The sequence below is a fragment of the Rattus norvegicus genome, chromosome 16, assembly GCF_021556685.1.
Source record: "Rattus norvegicus strain SHRSP/BbbUtx chromosome 16, alternate assembly SHRSP_T2T, whole genome shotgun sequence".
NCBI lineage: Eukaryota > Metazoa > Chordata > Mammalia > Rodentia > Muridae > Rattus > Rattus norvegicus.
In genome coordinates, this window is record NC_141549.1 from 21254044 (window position 1) to 21278808 (window position 24765).

The window sequence follows — 24765 nt, forward strand, 5'->3', positions numbered from 1 at the left end:
CTGCTTTTAATATTCTTTATTTTGTGTGTTTGGTCTTTTGACTATTATGTGACGGGAGCTGTTTCTTTTCTGGTCCAATCTATTTGGAGTTCTCTAGGCTTCGTGTATGCTTATGGTATCTCTTCCTTTAGGTTAGGGAAGTTTTCTGCTATGATTTTGTTGAAGATATTTACTGGTCCTTTGAGCTGGGAGTCTTCACTCTCTTCTATACCTATATCCTTAGGTTTGATCTTCTCATTGAGTCCTGGATTTCCTGTATGTTTTGGACCAGTAGCTTTTTCTGCTTTACATTATCTTTCACAGTTGAGTCGATAGTTTTCTATAGAATCTTCTGCTCCTGAGATTCTCTCTTCTATCTCTTGTATTCTGTTGGTGAAGCTCGTATCTACAGCTCCTTGTCTCTTCTTTTGGTTTTCTATATTCAGGGTTGTTTCCATGTGTTCTTTCTTGATTGATTCTATTTCCATTTTTAATTCCTTCAAGTGTTTGTGTTTTCCTGGAATCCTTTCAGGGATTTTTGTGATTCCTCTCTGTAGGCTTCTACTTGTTTATTTATGTTTTCCTGCGTTTCTCTAAGGGAGTTCTTCATGTCTTTCTTGAAGTCCTCCAGCATCGATCAAATATGATTTTGAAACTAGATCTTGCTTTTCTGGTGTGTTTGGATATTCCGTGTTTGCTTTGGTTGGAGAATTGGGATCCGATGATGTCATGTAGTCTTGGTTTCTGTTGCTAGGGTTCCTGTGCTTGCCTCTCGCCATCAGATTATCTCTAGTGTTTCTTTGTTCTGCTATTTCTGACAGTGGCTAGACTGTCCTATAAGCCTGTGTGTCAGGAGTGCTGTAGACCTGTTTTCCTGTTTTCTTTCAGCCAGTTATGGGAACAGAGTGTTCTGCTTTGGGGCGTGTAGTTTTTCCTATCTACAGGTCTTCAGCTGTTCCTGTGGGCCTGTGCCCTGAATTCACCAGGCAGGTCACTTGCAGCAGAAAAGTTGGTCTTACCTGTGGTCCCAAGGCTCAAGATTGCTCGTGGGGTGTTGCTAATGATCTCTCCTCAGGGGCAGCAACCAGGCGGACCTGCGCTGCCCTTTCCGGGAGCCCCCCGTGCACCAGAGTCCCAGATGGCGTTTGGTGTTTTCCTCTGGAGTCAGAGATGTGGGCAGAGTGCAGTCTCTTCTGGTTTACCAGTCGTGTCTGCCTCTCTGACGGTTTAGCTCTCCCTCTCCCAGGATTTGGGTGCAGAGAACCGTTTATCTGGCTGGTCCCTTCAGGTTCCTGCGGTGTCTCAGACGCAGTGGACCTGCTGCTCCTGTGCCCTTATCTACGGGAACCCAGAGACCGTTTCCTCTTGGGCCAGGGATATGGGCAGGGGTGGGCAGTGTTGGTGGTCTCTTCTGCTCTGCAGTCTCAGGAGTGCCCACCTGTCCGGGCGGGGAGCTCTGTCTCCCACGGGGTTTGGGAGCAGTGAGCTGGAGGCAGGGAGCACGAGATTCGGACTCCCGCTAAAAACTGGAAGTGTCCGGTCCTCCCACGGGGTTTGGGAGCCATACATCACTTTCTTTATTCATTGTTCAGTAGAGGCACATCCAGGTTGTTTCCAGATTCTGGTTAGTATGAACAAAGCTACTATGAACATAGTTTGACAAGTGGTTCTTTGGTACAGTGTGACATCTTTATGACTACACACCCAGGAGCGTTATAGCTGGCCCTTGAGGTAGAACAGTTTTTTTCTCTCAGTTTTGTGAGAAACCACCCAATTGATTTCCAAAGTTGTTGTTCAAAGTTTCACGTCCATCAGTGATGGATTAGTGTTCCCTTTGCTCCACAACCTGCCAGCATTCACTCTCACTTGAGTTTTTCATCTTTGCTTTTGTGATGGGTGTCAAATGACATGTCAGAGTGGTTTTGAGTAAGCAGCTCTTGGTTTTGTTCATTCTTTGTATTGTTTCCCATGTTTCTATGTTTAATTTTCATACCATCTTCTCTTGAGCGTGTATGCTTGTTTTTATTTTTAATATTGCATATGTGCTGATTAGCTGCTATTATGAAATCTCTCCATTTCTTTTGAAGGGACATAGTGTTATGAACTTTCCTTTTGCACTGCTTTTATTGTGTTCCCTAAGTTTGTATGATTTGTGCCTTCACTTTCATTGAATTCTAGAAAGACTTTTCTTCTTTCAACAGTGGTCACTTAGCATAGAGTTGTTCAGTTTCCATGAGATTGTAGGCTTTCCATTGTTTTTGTTGTTGACATAGTCCAACTTTAGTCCATGGTGACCTTATCAGACACAAAAGCATTTTGGTGTTCTTTTGTTGTTGTTGTTTTTGTATTTTCTTGTATCTGTTGTAGATCTGTATCTGTACATGTTCAATTTTGGAGAAGGTTCCATGAGGTGCTGAGAAGATACATATTTTTTTATTTGAGTGACAGCTTCTATAGATATATGTTGTTGTAAAAATATTAAAATAAAAAAGTAAAAGTTGTCTTTTACCCCGCTAGGTCCGCACCTCGGTGCCCCAAGATATCTGCTAGATATCTTGGCGGAAACACAGCCCAGCCGCACATTTTCCTACACTCAAACCCTCACATAAAAGAACACACAACACAATAATCTTTGATCCAATTGGTAAGGTATAGTTGCCACTTAAACATACAAGGCCTGGTACCATCCATCCCTTAGGAAGATTGATAACAACCTGTAAATACACAGAGCAGAATCTTAACATCACCTGCCATGGCTCCTCCCCCCTCTCTCTCCTCTTCTCTGTGTTAATCCCCTTCTCTTCCTTCAAGCTTCTCTCCTGCCCATCCTTGCTTCTCCTCCAGTGTCAGGTCTCCTACTATCCTGTACCTGCCCCTCACCTGTATTTTACAAATTCAATGGGGAGGTGGTTCTGGTGAAGTCATCTGAGTTCTGAGTATGTGACTAGGCAGCTGTCCTTGGGGCAGTGGAATTAGCATCAAAATACAGAAACTTCAGGGCAAACCACCACAGATATCTGTTAGGTCCATTTGATTCATGTCATCTACTAGTTGCATTACATTTCAGTTTAGTTTCTCTTTTGGTGACATGCCTGTTGGTCATTAACGTGATAATATGTAGGTGATGTCCCCTACTATTAATGTGTGGAATTGGAGGTGTGGTTTAAGCTTTAACAAAATTAGTAAATGTTTCTTTTGTAAAGGAGGATGCACTTGTATCGCAAGCATTGATGTTTAGAATTGAAGCACCATCTTGTTGGATTTTCCTTTGATTTATATGCAGTGTCCTTTCCCATCTCTTTTAATTATTTCTCATTGAAAGTCTATTTTACCAGATATTAGATTGGCTGCTGCAGCTTGACTCTTGGGTCCATTTGCTTTACAGACCTTTTGTCCAGTCCTTTATTCTGTGGCAGTGATTATCTTTGTGGCTGAGTTGCATTTCTATATGCAACAGAATTATAGATTCTGTTTATGCATCTACTCTCTTAGACTATGTCTTTTTATTTGGTAAGTGAATCTGTTCCTGTTCAGAGATATTAATAATTAATGATTGCTTTTACTTGGTATTTTGATTTTGGTTTGCATGTGTTTCTCTTGGTTGGTTTTACTATGCGATTATTAGTTTCTCGTGTTTCATTGAGTTCAGTTACTCTCCTTGTCTTGGAGTTTTGCTTGTAGCATCCTGATTAGTGATGGGTTAGTAGAAAGATATAGTTTGCGTTTGGTTTTGTCACAGAATAGCTTTTTACTCCATCTTGAGTAAAATTGATTGAAAATTTTGCTAAGTATTGTAGTCTGGGCTGACAGCTATAGTCTCTTAGGGTCTGTAAGACATCTCTCTGGCTCTTCTGGCTTTTAATTCTCTGTTGAGAAGTTTGGTATAATTCTGATTGTTCTGTCTTTATATGTAATATGTTACTTGCCTCTTTCTCCTTGTGGCTTTTTAATTTTCTCTCTTTGTTTTGGGGATTTAATGTTTTGGTTATTATGTAGCTGGAGGATTTATTTTCTGACACAGTAAACTCTTATTTGTACTGTAAGCTTCTTGTGTGTATGTAGGCATCTTTTTCTTGAGGTTTGGGATGTTTTCTTCTATGATGTTGTTGAAGATATTTTCTGGGCCTTTCATCTGGGAATCTTCTTCTCCTGTTCCTATTTTTCTTAAGTTTGGCCCTGATTCCACATCCAGCCTATCAGGCTGTGCCTTTTTAATGGGGAAGATGAGTTCACTGATATTGAGAGATATTAACAACAAATGAGTGTTAATTCCTGCCATTCTCATTTTGTGAATGAGTGATTATTATTTATTTTTGTTAACACCAATCAATTTGGTGTTCTGTAAGGTTCCTCTAAGTTCATAGGCATTCTTCCTTTATGTTGTATAAATTTCCTTCTATGATTTTGTTGAACATGTGTTCTCATCTTTGGAGCTGGTACTCTCTTCACTTTTGAACAATTCCTATTATCCTTAGTACAAAATTTCACAGTGTCTCAGACTACCTGAATATTTTGAGTCAGTAACTTTTTAGGTGATATTTTCTTTGGTTGACGTATTAATTTCTTTGAGTATATCATGTATGCCTGAGATCATCTCTTCCAATTCTTTTATTGTGTTGGCTGTGCTTCTGTTCTTGTTCTCTTTTGGAGTATTTCTGTCTCCAAGGTTCCATCATTTTGGGTTGCCTTTATTGCTTCTTTAATCATTTGCAGGTGTTGACATATTTTATTCATTTTGCTCACCTGTTTGATTGTATTTTCCTGTATATTTTAAGGGATTTGATAATTTCTCCTTTAAATTCCTCTATCATATTCATAAGATTGGATTCAATGTCATTTTATTGTGTTTTGATTTTATTCGCATATCCAGGTCTTGATGTAGTAGGATAGCTGGGCTCCAGGTGTGTTATATTGTTTTGTTCTTGTTGAGTGTATTCTCATGCTGGCCTTTAGCCAACTCTTTATCCATGGGTGTTTACTGGTGCAAGAGTCATGAAGTGGGCTCTGGGTTTTTCTCTTTTTAGGGGTTAGGTTAAGATATGGTCTCACTAAATTGTAGCTTTCTTTGTCTAAGGAATCACAGTGATCCATATGCTTTTGCTTCCTCAGTGTTGGGATTCATGTTGTGCGCCACCAGACCCAATCTGTTATTCTTTCAAGAATCATTAGCCCAGAGTAAAAGGAATCACAGTTGATTGTTTTTATACTAGTAAGGATTGGGTTTTCTGTCATTCTGAGAGAGTTCAGTTAGGATCATCACAATTGTTCACGGGTATTTATTTCTAGACATTGATGTTTGATAAATTACTGCCATCTTTGATTTGAAATATACAGGGAATGGATTGGTTCTAAGTGACGTAATTGGCTACAAATGAATATTTACTCTAGAGTACTCAATAGATTGTTCTCATAGACATTGATACTAAAAATGAGTTTCATAATTTTATTTGTAATATTCTTCTATACTTGTAATAATACACATTTTGTTTTTATTTTCAGAAGTCTTGTTTTTTAAAGATGAAAGGCCTTTGTCCTGGTAAGGCTTAACAGTACATTAGTACTAGAGGAGTGCAAAGATAAAAAGCAAATTCTTTTTGGGTATACTTTGAGACTTGTGTCTTACAGGTCCCACAGTATTCTGAATATAATTTTAGCCTAAAATTTGTTCAGTGTACTTTATATGAATGTGAAAAGTATGCTCACAAGTATGCCATTTCCAAGAAAAAACTATGCAGTTTTTAAAAAGAGCCTGCTAGGATTATCTCTGCAAGTTAATGTCCACTTAAGATTCTTCAGCTTTTCAAAGCCTTACTAAATTGTATTTGTGGACTAAGACCCACACTCATAGTTATCATTTCAGGCATTCATCTCTCTGACACGGTACATAATGTGGGATGATTCTCAGTTGTCAGTCATTACTACAAGATGGCAAGCATTTCTTTCCTCCTTTGACACCAGCTATGAAGGCAAAGGAACATTTTGTCAGGTGTAGCATATATCATATATCTTAGAAGAAACCCATGAGTTGCAGTCCATCCAATGAAAGGCTGAGATTCCATGAAGGTGGATATTAACATTTCTCACTTTACATTTATAGGTTGTTATGGCTATTCTTAAGGGATGGATATATACTGGTTTGTGTGTGTCTAGATGAACTAACTATATCTTACCTAAGTGGGTGGTTTATGTCCTTATCAATTGGTTGTAAGTTGATTGTGCAAATGTATTGTTCATTAAGTAATTAACATATGACTCTGGGTTACAGTTGCTGGGTTACAGTTTGTTGAGTCATGACTTCACTGGATTGTTGGGAGTGTGAGAAGAGTCTGTGACAGGAAGCGGTGCTAGGCTATGGAATGCTTGGGGCTAGCTTGGCATGTGGCCACACTAGCATGGCCCACAGAACAACCCGCTATGGAGACAGTGTGTGAAAATGGATGACAGAGAAACATCTAGAGCATGTGATTGCACCTGGCATGGGAACTCATGGGAACCAGTCATTCACCTTTTAATTATTCCACAAGACCCATGTCTTCCTGAAAGCTCCACCCATCAAATATCCATTCATATGATCAGTTTTCCACAGGAATGGATCCTTTGAATCTCAATAGATTAGCTGAATGTATAGAACTAAGTGACCATGTGACTATTATTTATCTCTCTATAAAGGAGGTTTTTGCCTTCCATATCAGTTGGACATGAACATACAGGTGAAGGCCCATCCATTCCTGTCCAGGATGCTAGGTTAGACACTGGTTTGGTAGAAAATTAAAAGGTGTATTTCAAGCTCATTCTGTGCTCATTAGGATTACTTACCTCCACAAGAGAGGACAATTATGTTGTTCTCTTTATTTGGGCTCTGCATCAGGAAATCATTTTATAAATACTATCACATGACTTATTCCCTCCATGTTTAAGATTCCCTAAATCATACAAGCTAATGTCAAAATCAAGATTCAAACTTTTCCATACTAAAACTGTTCAAAGACTCCTTGCAAAATACGCATGTTAACTTATACTTGGAAGTGCAAACAGTTTCACAGTCTCAATGCAATTAGTCTTATTGTTCTTTGTTTCTGTTATTACCTTATTATGTTCATAAAAATGGATAAATGGCACAGAAACAGGCAGATTGTGACTTCGGGATTCATTCATGCGTGTGTTAAGAAGGAGCAGCTTGAACATTACAAATGCAGTGGTGGGTTTTGAAGAGCTCTAGCAGCAACAGAAATCTATTTGATGTTCGACAAGCAAACCACTTGGGTGGTACCATCATAGATAGTGAAATATTCACAAAGTATCATGGGAATAGGTGCCTTACTGCATCAGGGGCAAAGACTGTTATGATTAATGTAGTCAGGGGACTAATTCCATTGCATCTATAGATTAAAAATATCACTCGGTATAGCTATGAGAGCAAAAGCTAGAGAGGTGGTTGTGTGTATATATGTATCTGTATAATGGTTTCATTGGGCTAATTTTTGGGCCTAATTTCCTTCCCTTTCTTCTACATGGGGAAAAGTTGGAAGTAAAGTATTCCCAGACATACTCAACTGGTTAAAGAACAAATGAATAGCTTTTTAAAACAATTTATAATGTAATATAAGTTAGAAAATCAAGCAAGAAGTAATCCAATGCATTGGATTAATGTTTAGTATGAATATTAACATAACATTCTTAAAATACACCACAGTGGAGTAAGACCACCAGGACAGCTAAAATGCATTTTGAAAAACTCTAACCGGCATAATTCAGGTAAGATTAAGTGTAAGTCCTCTACTGATTCTACCCTAACTATAGAAAGAACTTTGTTTGTGCTAGGAAAGTAAGGAAATCAAATATGAATATATTTATATCCATTCTTCACTTCCTGGCAACCATTTTTAGAATTCAGATTTACTTAAGATATTGTTTCTAAGAAATTTCTTTTTTTCTTTTAAAGTTGTTTTATGTATTTGCATTCTTTTTATTGAATTACATTTTATTTCTTTACACAACTTTTCCATAGGCATTCTAGACATCAATCCAGTGGTTGGCTGTCTCTGCGTCTGTCTTAGTCAGCTTCTGGTAGAGCCTCTTAGCGGACAGCCATGCTAGGCTCCTGTTTGCCAGCACAACATGGCATCAGTAATAGTATCAGGGTTTGGTGCCTATGCATGGGATAGATCCCAAGTTAGGCCGGTCACTGGACAGCCTTTCCTTTCCTCTCTGCTCCATTTTTTACCCTGTATTTCTTTTTTTTTCTTTTTTTTCCTTTTTTCTTTTATGGGATTTTTAAAAATTTATACAACCACCAAACTAGATAAGATGGATGAAGCAAAGAAGTGCAGGGCGACAGGAACCGGATGTAGATCTCTCCTGAGAGGCAAAGCCAGACTACAGCAAATACATAGGCAAATGCCATCATTAAACCACTGAACTGAGGACGGGACCCCCGTTGAAGGAATCAGAGAAAGGACTGAAGGAGCTTGAAGGGGCTTGAGACCCCATATGAACAACAATGCCAACCAACCAGAGCTTCTAAGAAATTTCAAATTCAAATTATATCATCTGCAATGCTACTATATTCAAATCGAACTACTGATGCATGTAGTGACCTTTGATAAAAAAAAAAAAACTATTCCATGATTTGTGTCCTCTCTAGACACATAGCAGCAAGTTGACTTTGATATAAAATACATTTTTATTTCAGGTTTTAGCATATATACTATATATATGATTATTGCTACATGTCATAGGTGTCAGTGTGTGAAAATATGATCATATTAAAAAGCAAACCAAAAACAGTATTCAATTAATTTCATTATGTTTTGGAGACTAAATATCATTAGCATAATCTGGAATTTTTCCCTCCATAATATTTCAATCATACTTATTTTATAATTCACAGATTATCTTATAGTTATTTTTAGTTGTCTTCCATTTAATGTGAATATCTTGATATTATAAATATCTGGCTCACTCAGGAACCTTTGGAGAAGTGAATGGTGTGTGAGATTTGTAGGTAGTGCTGGGGAATGAAAACTGATATTCTTAGCATTCAATGAAAGCAGCCTCCATATGGGCTACTCTGACAGCACCTTTTCCCTGTAGTTCTATTAATTAGCAAAAGATATAGTGATACTTGATTTATATGCTGCAAGACATAATTTCCAGTAAAAACAACATTGACACAGTAGATGGAAGGTTGAAAAACCACATCATTCTCCAGTACACAGCACTGAATGATCCCTTGATTGAGTCTGAATAAGATTAGATTCCAACAGGGGGAGAAGCACCACAGAATTTATCCTTTCAGCAACCTACACCACAGCATCTCTCATACCTACTGTGCCTTTGGAGAGAGCCAGCCAGAGAATAGTGTAGAGGAACCTAAATGACCCTCTTCACATAACCCTGAGAGAAACAGAATTATCATAATGTGGGTGTCTTTTTTTTAAATGTATTTCAGCTCTGGAGTTTTGTTTCTGTTGTCGAGGACTGAAAGAGGCCCCACACATGCTGAGCATATGGTCCACCATAGAGACATTTTCTCAGCCCATTTGTTGATAGGACAAAAACTTGCTCTGGTCATGGGCAATGCCAAGGGGTGTGCAGTGGAGTTTTACATACTGTAAAGGAAATGAACTAGGGTTGTTCATTCTCTGAAGCATGTTTCGAGGGCAGGCTTTATCCAGAGAGTGAAACATGAGACACACTATGGTTTATATGTGGAAATATATTTTTAAAATGTTTTATGTAAGATTGCTGCTCTATCTGCAAGTTTCTTTCATGCTTCTCTCTGGAGTAATAATTCATGTTGCATAACTACTAAGGAAGTCTTTCCAGTTGCTCTTGCCATGGCCAGCAATGGAAGTTGATGTTGAACTTCTTTTTGCTGGAAATGAGCTAGGGGTCAATGCTAGATCTGAGGGCCCTTAACATCTTCTTCAGAAGATCTCGACTACAGTAACACACTGATCTCTCAAGAGCTTTGTCACACTTGCAGCTGGAAATACTTTGTAAAGGTCTCTGGGTCTCCTATATTTGACTATGCTGCAACGACAGTCACCAGAGACTGTGCTTCCCGGTGGTAGCAATGAATGTTCCCCTACAGTGAAGGAAGTTCAAGTCGACCTTTGTAGCAGCCCCTTTCACTGCTGTACGAGATGAGCATGCTCACCTAGAGCGCTGCAAACATCCCTAGTCCAGAGGCAAAAAGCAGCAGTGGCAACATGACGCTGTCCTTTTAACCCTTCACTATGGGACAACAGTTCAGGCTAAGATGATAATTTCTGTGTCTGATAGTGATCAGGATCATAGGTAATTTGCACAACAATTTTTATAAGTAGTAACTTTTGATGAAATTTTCTCTTTGTCTTTAAAATATACTAGGAAATGGGAAGAAAGGTTTTTGCATATATTTATTATTTACCAATAATTATTCACTTTAAAGGCTTTTCATAAATGGTGCCAAAGGATATAGGGTCACAAATATTAGCCTTTGTACTTATTGTCATGTTTCCTATAGTTGTTTTGTGACAAATTTTGCTTCCCTCTTTAGAAGCTGGTAAGAGACTTACAGGAACATCACCATGGTAAGAATGTGTGCATTTTACAATTAATCTGTAAAAAGTATAATGTTCAGAACCTGACATTCTCTTTGCCTCTGTGTACTCCGATTTCAGCTTCTTTATTTCTTCTATAATCACAAGCTGAACAATTATCTCCCACACAGCATGAGTTATGGACAAACATCCTTAGGAAGGGAGATGATTCAGTGGATAAAGTGCTTGCCATGAGTCTGTGAGAATGGAAGTTTGGATTCTCAGAATCCACATGAGGTCTTGAGGATCTCATGTGCATCTGAATCCTGGGGCACTTATGGTGAGGCAGGAGGTGGTGAGAGAGAATCCCCTGAAGTTTACTGGCTAGTTTGCCTGGGTTTCTTATTCATGAAGAAGGGATTGAGCCACAAAACCAAGGTTGGAAGAATGTTGCATGCTGTTATTCTAAAGGCTCCCTGACAAGCCCTCCTTTCTTGTTCCTAGGTGTGTGAATGTGGATAATGTCAGCTCTACCTCCTCTGTGAAGGTAAAATTCTTCTTTGTGAATTTAATTTTCTTATGAATTTTGTTACAATTCAGCAATAGTGTAACTATCCCAGTTTTATATGGAAAGATTGCTCAAGGGAGTCCACATTGTAGATGTGGAGATTTCTACAAACTGCAAGTGAGCAGTAAGTCCTTGTGGGTAGTGGTGGTCAATAAGAGAATGGACTCAAAAGACATAGTGAGTGGAAGACTGAGCGCAGTCCTCGTACAATAGAAGATGTCTGATGTTTGACAAGTATTGTTTGCAGAAATGAGTACATGTTCGACTGATTTTAAAATGTGACTGTTACTAGACCATAATATTTCTTTTTTAAAAAATTTTTATTAGATATATTTCTTTACTTACTTTTCCAATGTTTTTCCCCTTCCTGGTTTCCGGTCCATGAGCCCCCATCCCTTTCCCCTCACCCTCTCCCATATCGGTTTTCCTGGGCTGGAGAGATGGCTCAGTGGTTAAGAGCACTGACTGAAAGAACCAAAAAAAAAAAAAAAACAAAAAAAAAAAGAGCACTGATTGCTCTTCCAGAGGTCTTGATGAATCCAATTCACAGCAACCACATGTTGACTGACGACCATCTATAATGAGATATGATGATCTCTCCTGGTGTGTCTGATGATAGCTACTGTATACTTATATATAATAAGTACTTCTTAGTAAGTCCAGACATTTCTATAATCCATGAATCTCCTAAGTGACTTTACCCTCAGGAAAATGCATGCAATTTTTATCTACCTTTGGACACTGCTATTTTAGGATCCTGTATGAGAGCATCTCCTTGGTTTCTCTATTTCATGTGTATTTACACTAAGGAGAAATTGTGGCTATGTAGCAGTTTGTAATATGTTCATCAAGTTTGTCTTATGAGAATAGAGCATTTTCTATTTGATTCTATGAGGGTATGTTGAAAGCTCTTCATCTAGAAAAACAACAAGTGTTTTTCCCAATTATCCAGCATTTTTAGATGCAGGGAGTCAATTACTGTATATTTCCATTTAAGTTCTTCTTTATGGATTTTAAAATAATATAAACTTATATTCTTTGTGCCACATTCAAACAGTTAAAATATTGTAGTGCTTTACTTAGATATATCCATATCCAGTCTGAGGCTGCTTTATCACTGTGAGCTGCTCCAGGTTAAGAAACCTGTTTCTATATAACCTATAGCCCTATAGTGAGGGGCTGTGTGAATGAAGAGTGGCAATTTAATGATTTTTGAATGTGACTCAGTGGACCAATGTGTTTCTATAAAGCAGTTTCACCGGTTCTATGGTATGGACAGTGCTAGCAATTAAATTGCCATTTATTTGTAAATGAAAACTGTGCATTTTGTGATTCCCCACAATGGAAGAGTAAGACTGTTAGAAGGGGCCTCATTAATATTAATAATCATCTTAAACTAGAAGCAGAATAATTGACTGATAATGAATTAAGCTTAGTCTCAACAAGAACAAGGTCAAGTTTGTCAGTTAATGATTTTCTCTTAATCTAGGCTAGCATAAATATTTTAACTTCTTGATGGTATCCTATTAAGTTGTAAATAGGCATATAAGAAGATATTTTATATTTAATAATTTTGATTTTCATGTGTCAATATCCTGTAATTCCTAAAGAACATTGTTGATTTGAAAGCATGCATCCTAAAAGAATAGAGTTAATTTCAAGACCAAATAAAAAGTAAACTCTCTTCTCTGCATTGCAGGGAGAATCGGGAAGAAAATTCCATATAATACCTAAGAAGATCCAAAATATTTTTAGAAAATCTGGAGTTTATGTGTCTTCTCGGGTAGACCCAATTCTTGAAGTATGGGAAGAAAATACATCTGCAACAGTAATCCCCACTGATGTGAGAAGTAACCTATTTCCTTTTGTGAAGGGGAGTGATGGGTGTTTGTGCCTATGCCTTCCTAGTGCAAGTAGTGAACGAGTAGAGAAAGATCAGCCTTGAGCATTCCCTTCACACTCTCCATATCCTCACTCCTTGCCAGTCACTGCATTAGGCAGTGCTTCTCAACCTTCCTAACGCTGTGACCTTTAATACAGTTCCTCATGCTGTGGTGATTCCCAACCATACAACTGTTTTGTTGCTACTGCATCAGTGTCAGATTGATAATATCATCAACTGTAATGTCGTATTGGTATTTTCAGAAGGTCTTTGCCAACCTGTGTGAGACTGTTCTATGCCCTCCTCCAATAGGGTATGACAGACAGGTTGAGAATCACTGTCATAAAATGTAATAATAGTAAATTAGACTATGGAAACAGAAGAAAAAACAGAAAATGAGCATGTTTTTAACTCACTGAGGAGAAGTCATAAAAATACAGAAACCAAATAGTACATGCTCCTGGAAATAGGTACAGTCAACATGAAAGCGACCACCATAGTTGTGCTTCATTTACTTTGGATTGACTGACTTTATGTGTGTGAATGTTTTGCGTGTATTCTGTCTGTATACCATGTGCGTGTGCTTCCCACAAAAATCAGAAGAGGTCATTTCATCCTTTGTTCTTGTTGTTCCAGAATTTTGTCAACCAATATTATGTGTTTTACAAAGCAAAGCCAGGTGTCCTGGAGGAGCAATGAATGTTTTAAACTCCTCAGCCCCTTTTCCAGCACACAGATTTAATATGTTTGATAGGCAAAAAGATTAAAATTATCATCAGGGGAAATAAGAAGTCAGTCTTCTGATATTTCTTAACTTCCTGGACAGGACCTCAGCATTCTGGTTTTACCCATTGAAGTCCAAAGTACTTATAGGCGGGGTGCCCACAACAGGAGGCTGGGTATGTTGGTGTACACAGTTAATTCATGAACTCATAAATCAGGCAGGATGGTCTCTGTCAGTTCAAGGACATTCTGTACTTAATTTATTTGGGGAGTAGGAGAATGTAAGTTGAATTGTAGGTATCAAAAGATAACTTGTATGAATCAATCTTTCCCTTCCTCTGTTTCCAGTCTCAGGTATCAAATTCAAGTTGTCAGTCAGGCTGCCAAGTAGGTTTATCACATTGGTAGTATGATTTACACTTTGGTTAGCATTAACAGACAAACAGTAGATAAACTCTGCATGTGTGTGTGGGGGGGTTATTTAACATTAACACAAATGCTAAGCAGTGCATGGGAGGATCAGACAAAGAGATGGGAGTTCATGTGATTGAACACTTGGCCACTGATGGGAGATTGTTTAACTTTCGGGGTCTGGCCTTGCTAGCAGAAGGTTTTCAGTGGTAGATTTTAATGGCTATGACTACTTGTGGTACCAGTACTGTGTTATCTGCTTCCCGGTCTACCAGCATGTGAGAACCAACAATGTACTGCCAAAAGTCAGGCCTCCCTGTTCCTTCCTTGAAATAAGTGACTGGTTTTCCCCATCAGATATTTTGTCACAGAAAGTACAGAAACAAATTCAAAAGTAACAGCCATCTTTCCTGTTTAAATCCCCTTTCAGAAGTTACAAAGCAAGCAGAAGGGTGTGTCTGCTGATCTTACACACACTACTTACTCCTTACTCCACTGCATACTGTCAACACGTAGCTAACTACCTTCCTCTAGACCTCTAATTTCATCATTAGGAAAGAGGAAGTTCAGATATAATTATTACACATAATGGAATCATTAGAAACTGTAATTTACAGAAACCAAACTCAAATGCTCTTCCTTTATGCCTAGATCAATTTGGTTTCCAATTAACTACTACAGGTGATGAACCTGAGTAATTTTTATTCTAGGAAGAACTTAGCAAAGACATAGAACTCAGGTACTTTAATAAACAGAAATTCACTCGGCAATCACCTTCTATTGCAGTGAAAAGTCATTAGAATTTTCTAAACTAAAATTTCTAATGCAAACACATTTTATCCTAACTAGAATTTTATGATGCTATGGAATGTACAAATAATGGTGATGAATATAGTAACTAAATTTTATATGCCCATGATTAGAATACAATCCACAATATCATTACAGCAGTGGGATCTTACAGAGACAACTAAGACAAAGGTAGTTTCCATTCTTCCAAGGAATAAATGTCACTGAAGTAAAACTAAACATCATTTATGATGTTAAATTTGAATAAAACCAAACGAACACAAGACTTCCCACAAGACTACATGGGAAATGCAGTGTAATGAGTATAAAATAAAAAAATGAAAGACCTTAGCTAGTTAATACCAGTTCTCTACCCCATGCTAGCGGAATACCAGGTATAAGTCATTATAAACAAGTACAGCCAGCAGGATTTACAATGACACAGGCACATTTCAAAGGTGATGCCTAGTTTGGCTGAAAGAAAAAGATCACATGAATGAGAAATTCACACTTACTACATTTCATTTTTATTCTAAACGGCTATACACCAATCTTTCTCCTTTTATTTTAAAAGCAGTAAATATATATACATATATATACATATATACATATACTTGCATATATATGCATGTATACACATCTTCTCACGTACACATATGTAGTTACAAATACATACATGCGTATAAGTGCACACACATGTGTATATGCATATTTGCCAGCCAGATGGTTCAATGGGGTAGTGATAAGTAGTCTGGTAACACATTGCATATGAAAACATGACTATGTGTGTAACATACCCCATGGTTTGCTATATTCAAGTCTGTCTTTCTCAGGAAATCCAAGGAACTTAAATTCTCTCATGATCCATTTTAATAGTGTGAACACTAAGAGGAAATGCATGCTTCTTCAACATTATTCTTTGATCAACAGTGCTCCTTCACCTGTTCTGTTGAATCTTCTCTGTGATATATTGCTTGTTGATGCAGAGAATGTTTGACATGTCAGTTTTGCAAGTAAGAAACGTAAATCATCCTCAAACCTGGCACTGAAAGTCAAAAGTAGACTGCCATGTTATGGGTTTCCCTGAGGTGTAAGGAAGAACAAACATGTGAAGATCTTATTTCTTATGCAGTATGAGTCAATGAGGCTTCCCATTTACAATGCAGCATCAAACCCATTCACAAGCCCAACTTCCTGAATTTATCTATTTAAATCAACGAGTGTTCCGGGCATCCTATCTAAGCTAGCTTTATGGAATTTGATAACACATTTTGTGACCAAATCCCCTGGGTAACACCACTTCACAGCTTTGAATGAATCCTTCAGACTCTGTTAAATACACTCTTATTGTAACTAGCTGATGCTTATGTTAGTCACTTTCTATAGTTGTAAAAAATATCATGGGAAAGAAAATGTTTAGAAGAAAGAGATGGTGTGAAGTGGGTCTCTTGGTTAGATTGGATACAGAAATCACCATCATGATTCAGGCAGACAAGCATGACGATGAAGCAGCAGCTGAGAGATCACATCTTGACCTACACAGGAAAGAGAGAACTTAGTGGAAATGACACCAGTCTATTGAAATCTTTTTTTTTTTATTAACTTGAGTATTTCTTATTTACATTTCGAATGTTATTCCCTTTCCTGGTTTCTAGGCCAACATCCCCCTAATCCCTCCCCCTCCCCTTCTTTATGGGTGTTCCCCTCCCCATCCTCCCCCCATTGCTGCCCTCCCCCCAACAATCACGTTCACTGGGGGTTCAGTCTTAGCAGGACCCAGGGCTTCCCCTTCCACTGGTGATCTTACTAGAATATTTATTGCTACCTATGAGGTCAGAGTCCAGGGTCAGTCCATGTATAGTCTTTAGGTAGTGGCTTAGTCCCTGGAAGCTCTGGTTGCTTGGCATTGTTGTTCATAAGGGGTCTCGAGCTCCTTCGAGCTCTTCGAGTTCTTTCTCTGATTCCTTCAACGGGGGTCCCGTTCTCAGTTCAGTGGTTTGCTGCTGGCATTCGCCTCTGTATTTGCTGTATTCTGGCTGTGTCTCTCAGGAGAGATCTACATCCATATCCTGACGGCATGCACTTCATCGCTTTATCCATATTGTCTAATTGGGTGGCTGTATATGATTGGGCCACATGTGGGGCAGGCTCTGAATGGGTGTTCCTTCTGTGTCTGTTTTAATCTTTGCCTCTCTATTCCCTGCCAAGGGTATTCTTGTTCCCCTTTTAAAGAAGGAGTGCAGCATTCACATTTTGATCATCCGTCTTGAGTTTCATTTGTTCTATGCATCTAGGGTAATTCAAGCATTTGGGCTAATAGCCACTTATCAATGAGTGCATACCATGTGTGTTTTTCTGTGATTGGGTTGCCTCACTCAGGATGATATTTTCCAGTTGCAGCCATTTGCCTACGAATTTCATAAAGTCATTGTTTTTGATAGCTGAGTAATATTCCATTGTGTAGATGTACCATATTTTCTGTATCCATTCCTCTGTTGAAGGGCATGTGGGTTCTTTCCAGCTTCTGGCTATTATAAATAAGGCTGCTATGAACATAGTGGAGCACGTGTCTTTTTTATATGTCGGGGCAACTTTTGGGTATGTGCCCAAGAGAGGTATAGCTGGATCCTCAGGCAGTTCAATGTCCAATTTTCTGAGGAACCTCCAGACTGATTTCCAGAATGGTTGCACCAGTCTGCTTTCCCACCAACAATGGAGGAGTGTTCCTCTTTCTCCACATCCTCGCCAGCATTTGCTGTCACCTGAGTTTTTGATCTTAGCCATTCTCACTGGTGTGAGGTGAAATCTCAGGGTTGTTTTGATTTGCATTTCCATTATGACTAAAGATGTTGAACATTACTTTAGATGTTTCTCAGCCATTTCACCTTCCTCAGCTGTGAATTCTTTGTTTAGCTCTGAACCCCATTTTTTAATAGGGTTATTTGTCTCGCTGCGGTCTAACTTCTTGAGTTCTTTGTATATTTTGGATATAAGGCCTCTATCTGTTGTAGGATTGGTAAAGATCTTTTCCCAATCTGTTGGTGGCCGTTTTGTCCTACCCACAGTGTCCTTTGCCTTACAGAAGCTTTGCAGTTTTATGAGATCCCATTTGTCGATTCTTGATCTTAGAGCATAAGCCATTGGTGTTTTGTTCAGGAAATTTTTTCCAGTGCCCATGTGTTCCAGATGCTTCCCTAGTTTTTCTTCTATTAGTTTGAGTGTATCTGGTTTGATGTGGAGGTCCTTGATCCACTTGGACTTAAGCTTTGTACAGGGTGATAAGCATGGATCGATCTGCATTCTTCTACATGTTGACCTCCAGTTGAACCAGCACCATTTGCTGAAAATGCTATCTTTTTTCCATTGGATGGTTTTGGCTCCTTTGTCAAAAATCAAGTGCCCATAGGTGTGTGGGTTCATTTCTGGGTCTTCAATTCTGTTTCATTGGTCTATCTGCCTGTCTCTGTTCCAATACCATGCTCATTATCATTATTGCTCTGTAATAGTGCTTGAGTTCAGGGATAGTGATTCCTCCTGAAGTCCTTTTATTGTTGAGGATAGTTTTAGCTATCTTGGGCTTTTTGTTGATGAATTTGCAAATTGTTCTTTCTAACTCTTTGAAGAACTGGATTGGTATTTTGATGGGGATTGCATTGAATCTGTAGATTGCTTTCGGTAAGATGGCCATTTTTACTATATTAATCCTGCCAATCCATGAGCATGGAAGATCTTTCCATCTTCTGAGGTCTTCTTCAATTTCTTTCTTCAGAGTCTTGAAGTTCTTATTGTACAGATCTTTTACTTGCTTGGATAAAGTCACACCGAGGTACTTTATATTATTTGGATCTATTATGAAGGGTGTTATTTCCCTAATTTCTTTCTCAGCTTTTTCTCTTTTGTGTAGAGGAAGGCTACTGATTTATTTGAGTTAATTTTATACCCAACCACTTTGCTGAAGTTGTTTATCAGCTTTTGTAGTTCTCTGGTGGAACTTTTGGGATCACTTAAATGTACTATCATATCATCTGCAAATAGTGATATTTTGACTTCTTCTTTTCCCATCTGTATCCCCTTGACCTCCATTTGTTGTCTGATTGCTCTGGCTAGAACTTCAAGAACTATATTGAATAAGTAGGGAGAGAGTGGGCAGCCTTGTCTAGTCCCTGATTTTAGTGGGATTGCTTCAAGTTTCTCTCCATATTGTTTAATGTTAGCAACTGGTTTGCTCTATATGGCTTTTACTATGTTTAGGTATGGGCCTTGAATTCCTATTCTTTCCAGGACTTTTATCATGAAGTGGTGTTGAATTTTGTCAAATGCTTTCTCAGCATCTAATGAAATGATCATGTGGTTCTGTTCTTTCAGTTTGTTTATATAATGGATCACGTTGATGGTTTTCCGTATATTAAACTATCCCTGCATGCCTGGGATGAAGCCTACTTGATCATGGTGGATGATTGTTTTGATGTGCTCTTGGATTTGGTTTGCCAGATATTTATTGAGTATTCTTGTGTCGATATTCATAAGGGAAATTGTTCTGAGGTTCTCTTTCTTTGTTGGGTCTTTGTGTGGTTTAGGTATAAGAGTAATTGTGGCTTCATAGAAGGAATTCGGTAGTGCTCCGTTTGTTTCATTTTTGTGGAATAGTTTGGAAAATATTGGTATGAGGTCTTCTATGAAGGTCTGATAGAATTCTGCACTGAATCCGTCTGGACCTGGGCCCTTTTTGGTTGGGAGACCTTTAATGACTGCTTCCATTTCCTTAGGAGTTATGGGGTTGTTTATCTGGTTTATATGTTCCTGATTTAACTTTGGTACCTGGTATCTGTCTAGGAAATTGTCCATTTCCTGCAGATTTTCAAGTTTTGTTGAATACAGGCTTTTATACTAAGATCTGATGATTTTTTGAATTTCGTCTGAATCTGTAGTTATGTCTCCCTTTTCATTTCTGATTTTGTTAATTTGGACACACTCTCTGTGTCCTCTAGTTAGTCTGGCTAAGGGTTTATCTATCTTAATGATTGTCTCAAAGAACCATCTCTTGGTTCTGTTGATTCTTTCTATGGTCCATTTGTTTCTACTTGGCTGATTTCAGCTCTGAGTTTGATTATTTCCTGCATTCTACTCCTCCTGGGTGTGTTTGCTTCTTTTTGTTCTAGAGCGTTTAGGGGTGTTGTCAAGCTGCTGACATATGCTCTTTCCTGTTTCTTTCTGCAGGCACTCAGCGTTATGAGTTTCCTCATAGCACAGCTTTCATTGTGTCCCATAAGTTTGGGTATGTTGTACCTTCGTTTTCATTAAATTCTAAGCAATCTTTAATTTCTTTCTTTATTTCTTCCTTGACCTGGTTATCATTGAATAGAGCATTGTTTTATTTCCACGTATATGTGGACATTCTTCCATTATTATTATTGAAGACCAACTTTAGGCCATGGTGGTCTGATAAGATGCATGGGATTATTTCTATCTTTCTGTACCTGTTGAGGCCCGTTTTTTGACCAATTATATGGTCAATTTTGGAGAAAGTACCATGAGGAGCTGAGAAGAAGGTATATCCTTTTGCTTTAGGATAGAATGTTCTATAAATATCCGTTAAGTCCATTTGGCTCATGAATTCTCTTAATCTGTCTAGGTCTCTGTTTAATTTCTATTTCCATGATCTGTCCATTGATGAGAGTGGGGTGTTGAAATCTCCTACCATCATTGTGTGAGGTGCAATGTGCGTTTTGAGCTTTAGTAAGGTTTCTTTTATGTATGTAGGTGCCCTTGTATTTGGGGCATAGATATTTAGGATTGAGAGTTCATCTTGGTGGATTTTTCCTTTGATGAATATAAAGTGTCCTTCCTTATCTTTTTTGATGACTTTTGGTTGAAAATTGATTTTATTTGACATTAGAATGGCTACTCCAGCTTGCTTCTTCTGACCATTTGCTTGGAAAGTTGTTTTCCAGCATTTCACTCTGAGGTAGTGTCTGTCTTTGTCTCTGAGGTGTGTTTCCTGTAGGCAGCAGAATGCAGGGTCCTCGTTGCGTATCCAGTTTGTTAATCTATGTCTTTTCATTGGGGAGTTGAGGCCATTGATGTTGAGAGATATTAAGGAATAGTGATTATTGCTTCCTGTTATATTCATATTTGGATATGAGGTTATGTTTGTGCGCTTTTCTTCTCTTTGTTTTGTTGCCAAGACGATTAGTTTCTTGCTTCGTCTAGGGTATCTCTTGCCTCCTTATGTTGGGCTTTACCATTTATTATCCTTTGTAGTGCTGGATTTGTAGAAAGATATTGTGTAAATTTGGTTTTGTCCTGGAATATCTTGGTTTCTTCATCTATGTTAATTGAGAGTTTTGCAGGATGCAGTAACCTGGGCTGGCATTTGTGTTCTCTTAGGTTCTGTATGACATCTGTCCAGGATCTCTGGATTTTATAGTTTCTGGCGAAAAGTCTGTATGATTCTGATAGGTCTGCCTTTATGTTACTTGATCTTTTTCCCTTACTGCTTTTAATATTCTTTCTTTATTTTGTGCGTTTGGTGTTTTGACTATTATGTGACGGGAGCTGTTTCTTTTCTGGTCCAATCTATTTGGAGTTCTGTAGGCTTCTTGTATGCTTATGGGTATCTCTTTCTTTAGGTTAGGGAAGATTTCTTCTATGATTTTGTTGAAGATATTTACTGGTCCTTTGAGCTGGGAGTCTTCACTCTCTTCTATACCTATTATCCTTAGGTTTGATCTTCTCATTGAGTCCTGGATTTCCTGTATGTTTTGGACCAGTAGCTTTTTCTGCTTTACATTATCTTTGACTGTTGAGTTGATGATTTCTATGGAATCTTCTGCTCCTGAGATTCTCTCTTCCATATCTTGTATTCTGTTGGTGAAGCTCGTATCTACAGCTCCTTGTCTCTTCTTTAGGTTTTGTATTTCCAGGGTTGTTTCCATGTGTTCTTTCTTGATTGCTTCTATTTCCATTTTCAATTCCTTCAACTGTTTGATTGTGTTTTCCTGGAATTCTTTCAGGGATTTTTGTGACTCCTCTCTATGGGCTTCTACTTGTTTATTTATGTTTTCCTGGAATTCTTTCAGGGATTTTTGCGATTCCTCTCTGTCGGCTTCTACTTGTTCTCTAAGGGAGTTATTCATGTCTTTCTGGAAGTTCTCCAGCATCATGATCAAATATGATTTTGAAACTAGATCTTGCTTTTCTTGTGTTTTTGGATATTTTGTGTTTGCTTTGGTGGGAGAATTGGGCTCCGATGATGCCATGTAGTCTTGGTTTCTGTTGCTTGGGTTCCTGTGCTTGCCTCTCGCCATCAGATTATCTCTAGTGTTACTTTGTTCTGCTATTTCTGACAGTGGCTAGACTGTCCTATATGCCTGTTTTTCAGGAGTGCTGTAGACCTGTTTTCCTGTTTTCTTTCAGCCAGTTATGGGAACAGAGTGTTCTGCTTTGGGGCGTGTAGTTTTTCCTATCTACAGGTCTTCAGCTGTTCCTGTGGGCCTGTGCCCTGAATTCACCAGGCAGGTCACTTGGAGCAGAAAAGTTGGTCTTACCTGTGATCCGGAGGCTCAAGGTTGCTCATGGGGTGTTGCTTATGAGCTCTCCGCGGCGGCAGCCACCAGGAAGTTCTGAGCCGCCCTTTCCGGGAGCTTCTGTGCATCAAGGTTCCAGATGGCGTTTGGTGTTTTCCTCTGGAGTCAGTAATGTGTGCAGAGTGCAGTCTCTTCTGGTTTCCCAGGCATGTCTGCCTCTCTGAAGGTTTAGCTCTCCCTCCCACAGGATTTGGGTGTAGAGAACTGTTTATATGGTCAGTCCCTTCAGGTTCTGGCGGTGTCTCAGATGCCAAAAGAAAGCACTGTTGTTCTACTCTGTTTCCAGCTCTGTCTCTCTATTGAAATCTTAAACCTCATCCTGGCAACAGTTTTACTACAAAACAGCCCCACCACCTACTCCTATTGAAAATAATTCAGCGCTCTGCACAGCAAGCATAATGTGAGCCTATGGGGCTGTTGACATTCAAGCCACCACAGAGGTGCTGGATGAGGTCTTAATATACATCCTGTAAGTGTAGCAATAGTCATGATGTTACAGAATAGTTGACGATACTGTGCCCTCCTCCCAGATTGCGTTGTTTACTTATAAACAAATTTCTACTAATTGCTGTGGTTCAGCCTTTGCACAGACCTTTAATCTCTCAAACTGGAATGTAGACATTTCCTTAGTACCCACCCTTAATGCTAAGTAATCAATGTAACCTTAGTTTATAGAATGAAGCACCTCGTTTAAACGTGATGCTTAATTGCATGAAAGAGAAGGTGATTATCCAGAGAAAGATTTGGTATAAAGAATATTCCCATCTCTCTCACGAAGGAATAAGAAAAGTGGCTACTTGAGGGGTAGTGCAGCAGAAAGTACAAAAAGACGGGGGGAGAGAGAGAGAGAGAGAGAGAGAGGAAGGAGGGAGGAGGAAGGGAGGGGCGGAGGGAGGGAGGTGGCCTTTTTACTTGGAGAGTTTTAGAGAGAAACAGTGCAGAATGAACCATAGAATATGAAGGAAAGAGAATATTACAAAATCACTATTTAGAGGAAGAGTAGAGCAAAACATCAGAGGCCAAGAGTCACATTTTGTCCTTTCTATTTATATATTTCCATCTTACAAGGAAAAATGACTTCAGGTAGCAAAGAGCAGAAGAAATCTAAGTATAAACCTAAAGAGATCCACAGTAAAGACTTTGAAAAACTCTGGGCCAATTACTCAAGCAGACAGGAAGCAGACTTCACTGAATGTCACTGAATGTCGTGCTAACTTTCGACAGAATACACAAATAGTTTGGGGACTATGAATCCAGGTTCTGACATTATCAGAAGGGTGATAGAATGAATAAAATCAGTAAATTTTCAATCAAAAGTATCACTGCTAATTTTCGTTTTAGGATGAAAAATATGAAACAGATAATTTCTATGCGGTGTCTTCTGAGCATAGAAATTCTATTCCTAAGGCTACTGCTGATCGTGAAGCTTCCACCTCTACTGCTGACAGCCTGGATGATGCCGAGCCTGACCCAACAAATTCTACAAATGCTACTGACTGTCTGGCTGCTCTTGAGCGTGAGCTGACTAATTCCAACAACACTGCTGACTGTCTGGCTGACCTTGAGCCTGATCCGACGATTTCTACCAATGCCGCTGACTTTCAGGCTGCTGTTGCACCAGAGCCAACTATGTCCACCCACCCTGCTGACTGTCTGCCTGATGTGGAACCAGAGCCAACTATGTCCACCCACCCTGCTGACACTCTGGCTGCTCTTGAGCCTGAGCTGACTACTTTCAACAACACTGCTGACTGTCTGGCTGACCTTGAGCCTGAGCCAAACATGTCCACCCACCCTGCTGATAGTCTGCCTGATGTGGAACCAGAGCCAACTATGTCCACCCACCCTGCTGACACTCTGGCTGCTCTTGAGCCTGAACTGACTAATTCCAACAACACTGCTGACTGTCTGGCTGACCTTGAGCCTGATCCGACGATTTCTACCAATGCCGCTGACTTTCAGGCTGCTGTTGCACCAGAGCCAACTATGTCCACCCACCCTGCTGACTGTCTGCCTGATGTGGAACCAGAGCCAACTATGACCACCCACCCTGCTGACACTCTGGCTGCTCTTGAGCCTGAGCTGACTACTTTCAACAACACTGCTGACTGTCTGGCTGACCTTGAGCCTGAGCCAAACATGTCCACCCACCCTGCTGACAGTCTGCCTGATGTGGAACCAGAGCCAACTATGTCCACCCACCCTGCTGACACTCTGGCTGCTCTTGAGCCTGAGCTGACCAATTTCAACAACACTGCTGACTGTCTGGCTGACCTTGAGCCTGATCCGACTATTTCTACC

General features: G+C 39.2%; 1 protein-coding gene across 1 annotated transcript in view; it reads left to right on the forward strand.

Moving 5' to 3' along the window:
- LOC134482333 (mucin-16-like) overlaps window positions 1–24765 on the forward strand; it is a 44180-nt gene that overhangs the window by 13071 nt on the left and 6344 nt on the right. Inside the window, exons 5-10 of the mRNA XM_087589345.1 lie at window positions 5479–5515; window positions 7673–7734; window positions 10523–10556; window positions 11010–11052; window positions 12773–12901; window positions 23806–23967. Coding sequence (XP_087445471.1) covers window positions 5479–5515; window positions 7673–7734; window positions 10523–10556; window positions 11010–11052; window positions 12773–12901; window positions 23806–23967 — 467 coding nt within the window. The remainder of the gene's footprint in view (window positions 1–5478; window positions 5516–7672; window positions 7735–10522; window positions 10557–11009; window positions 11053–12772; window positions 12902–23805; window positions 23968–24765) is intronic.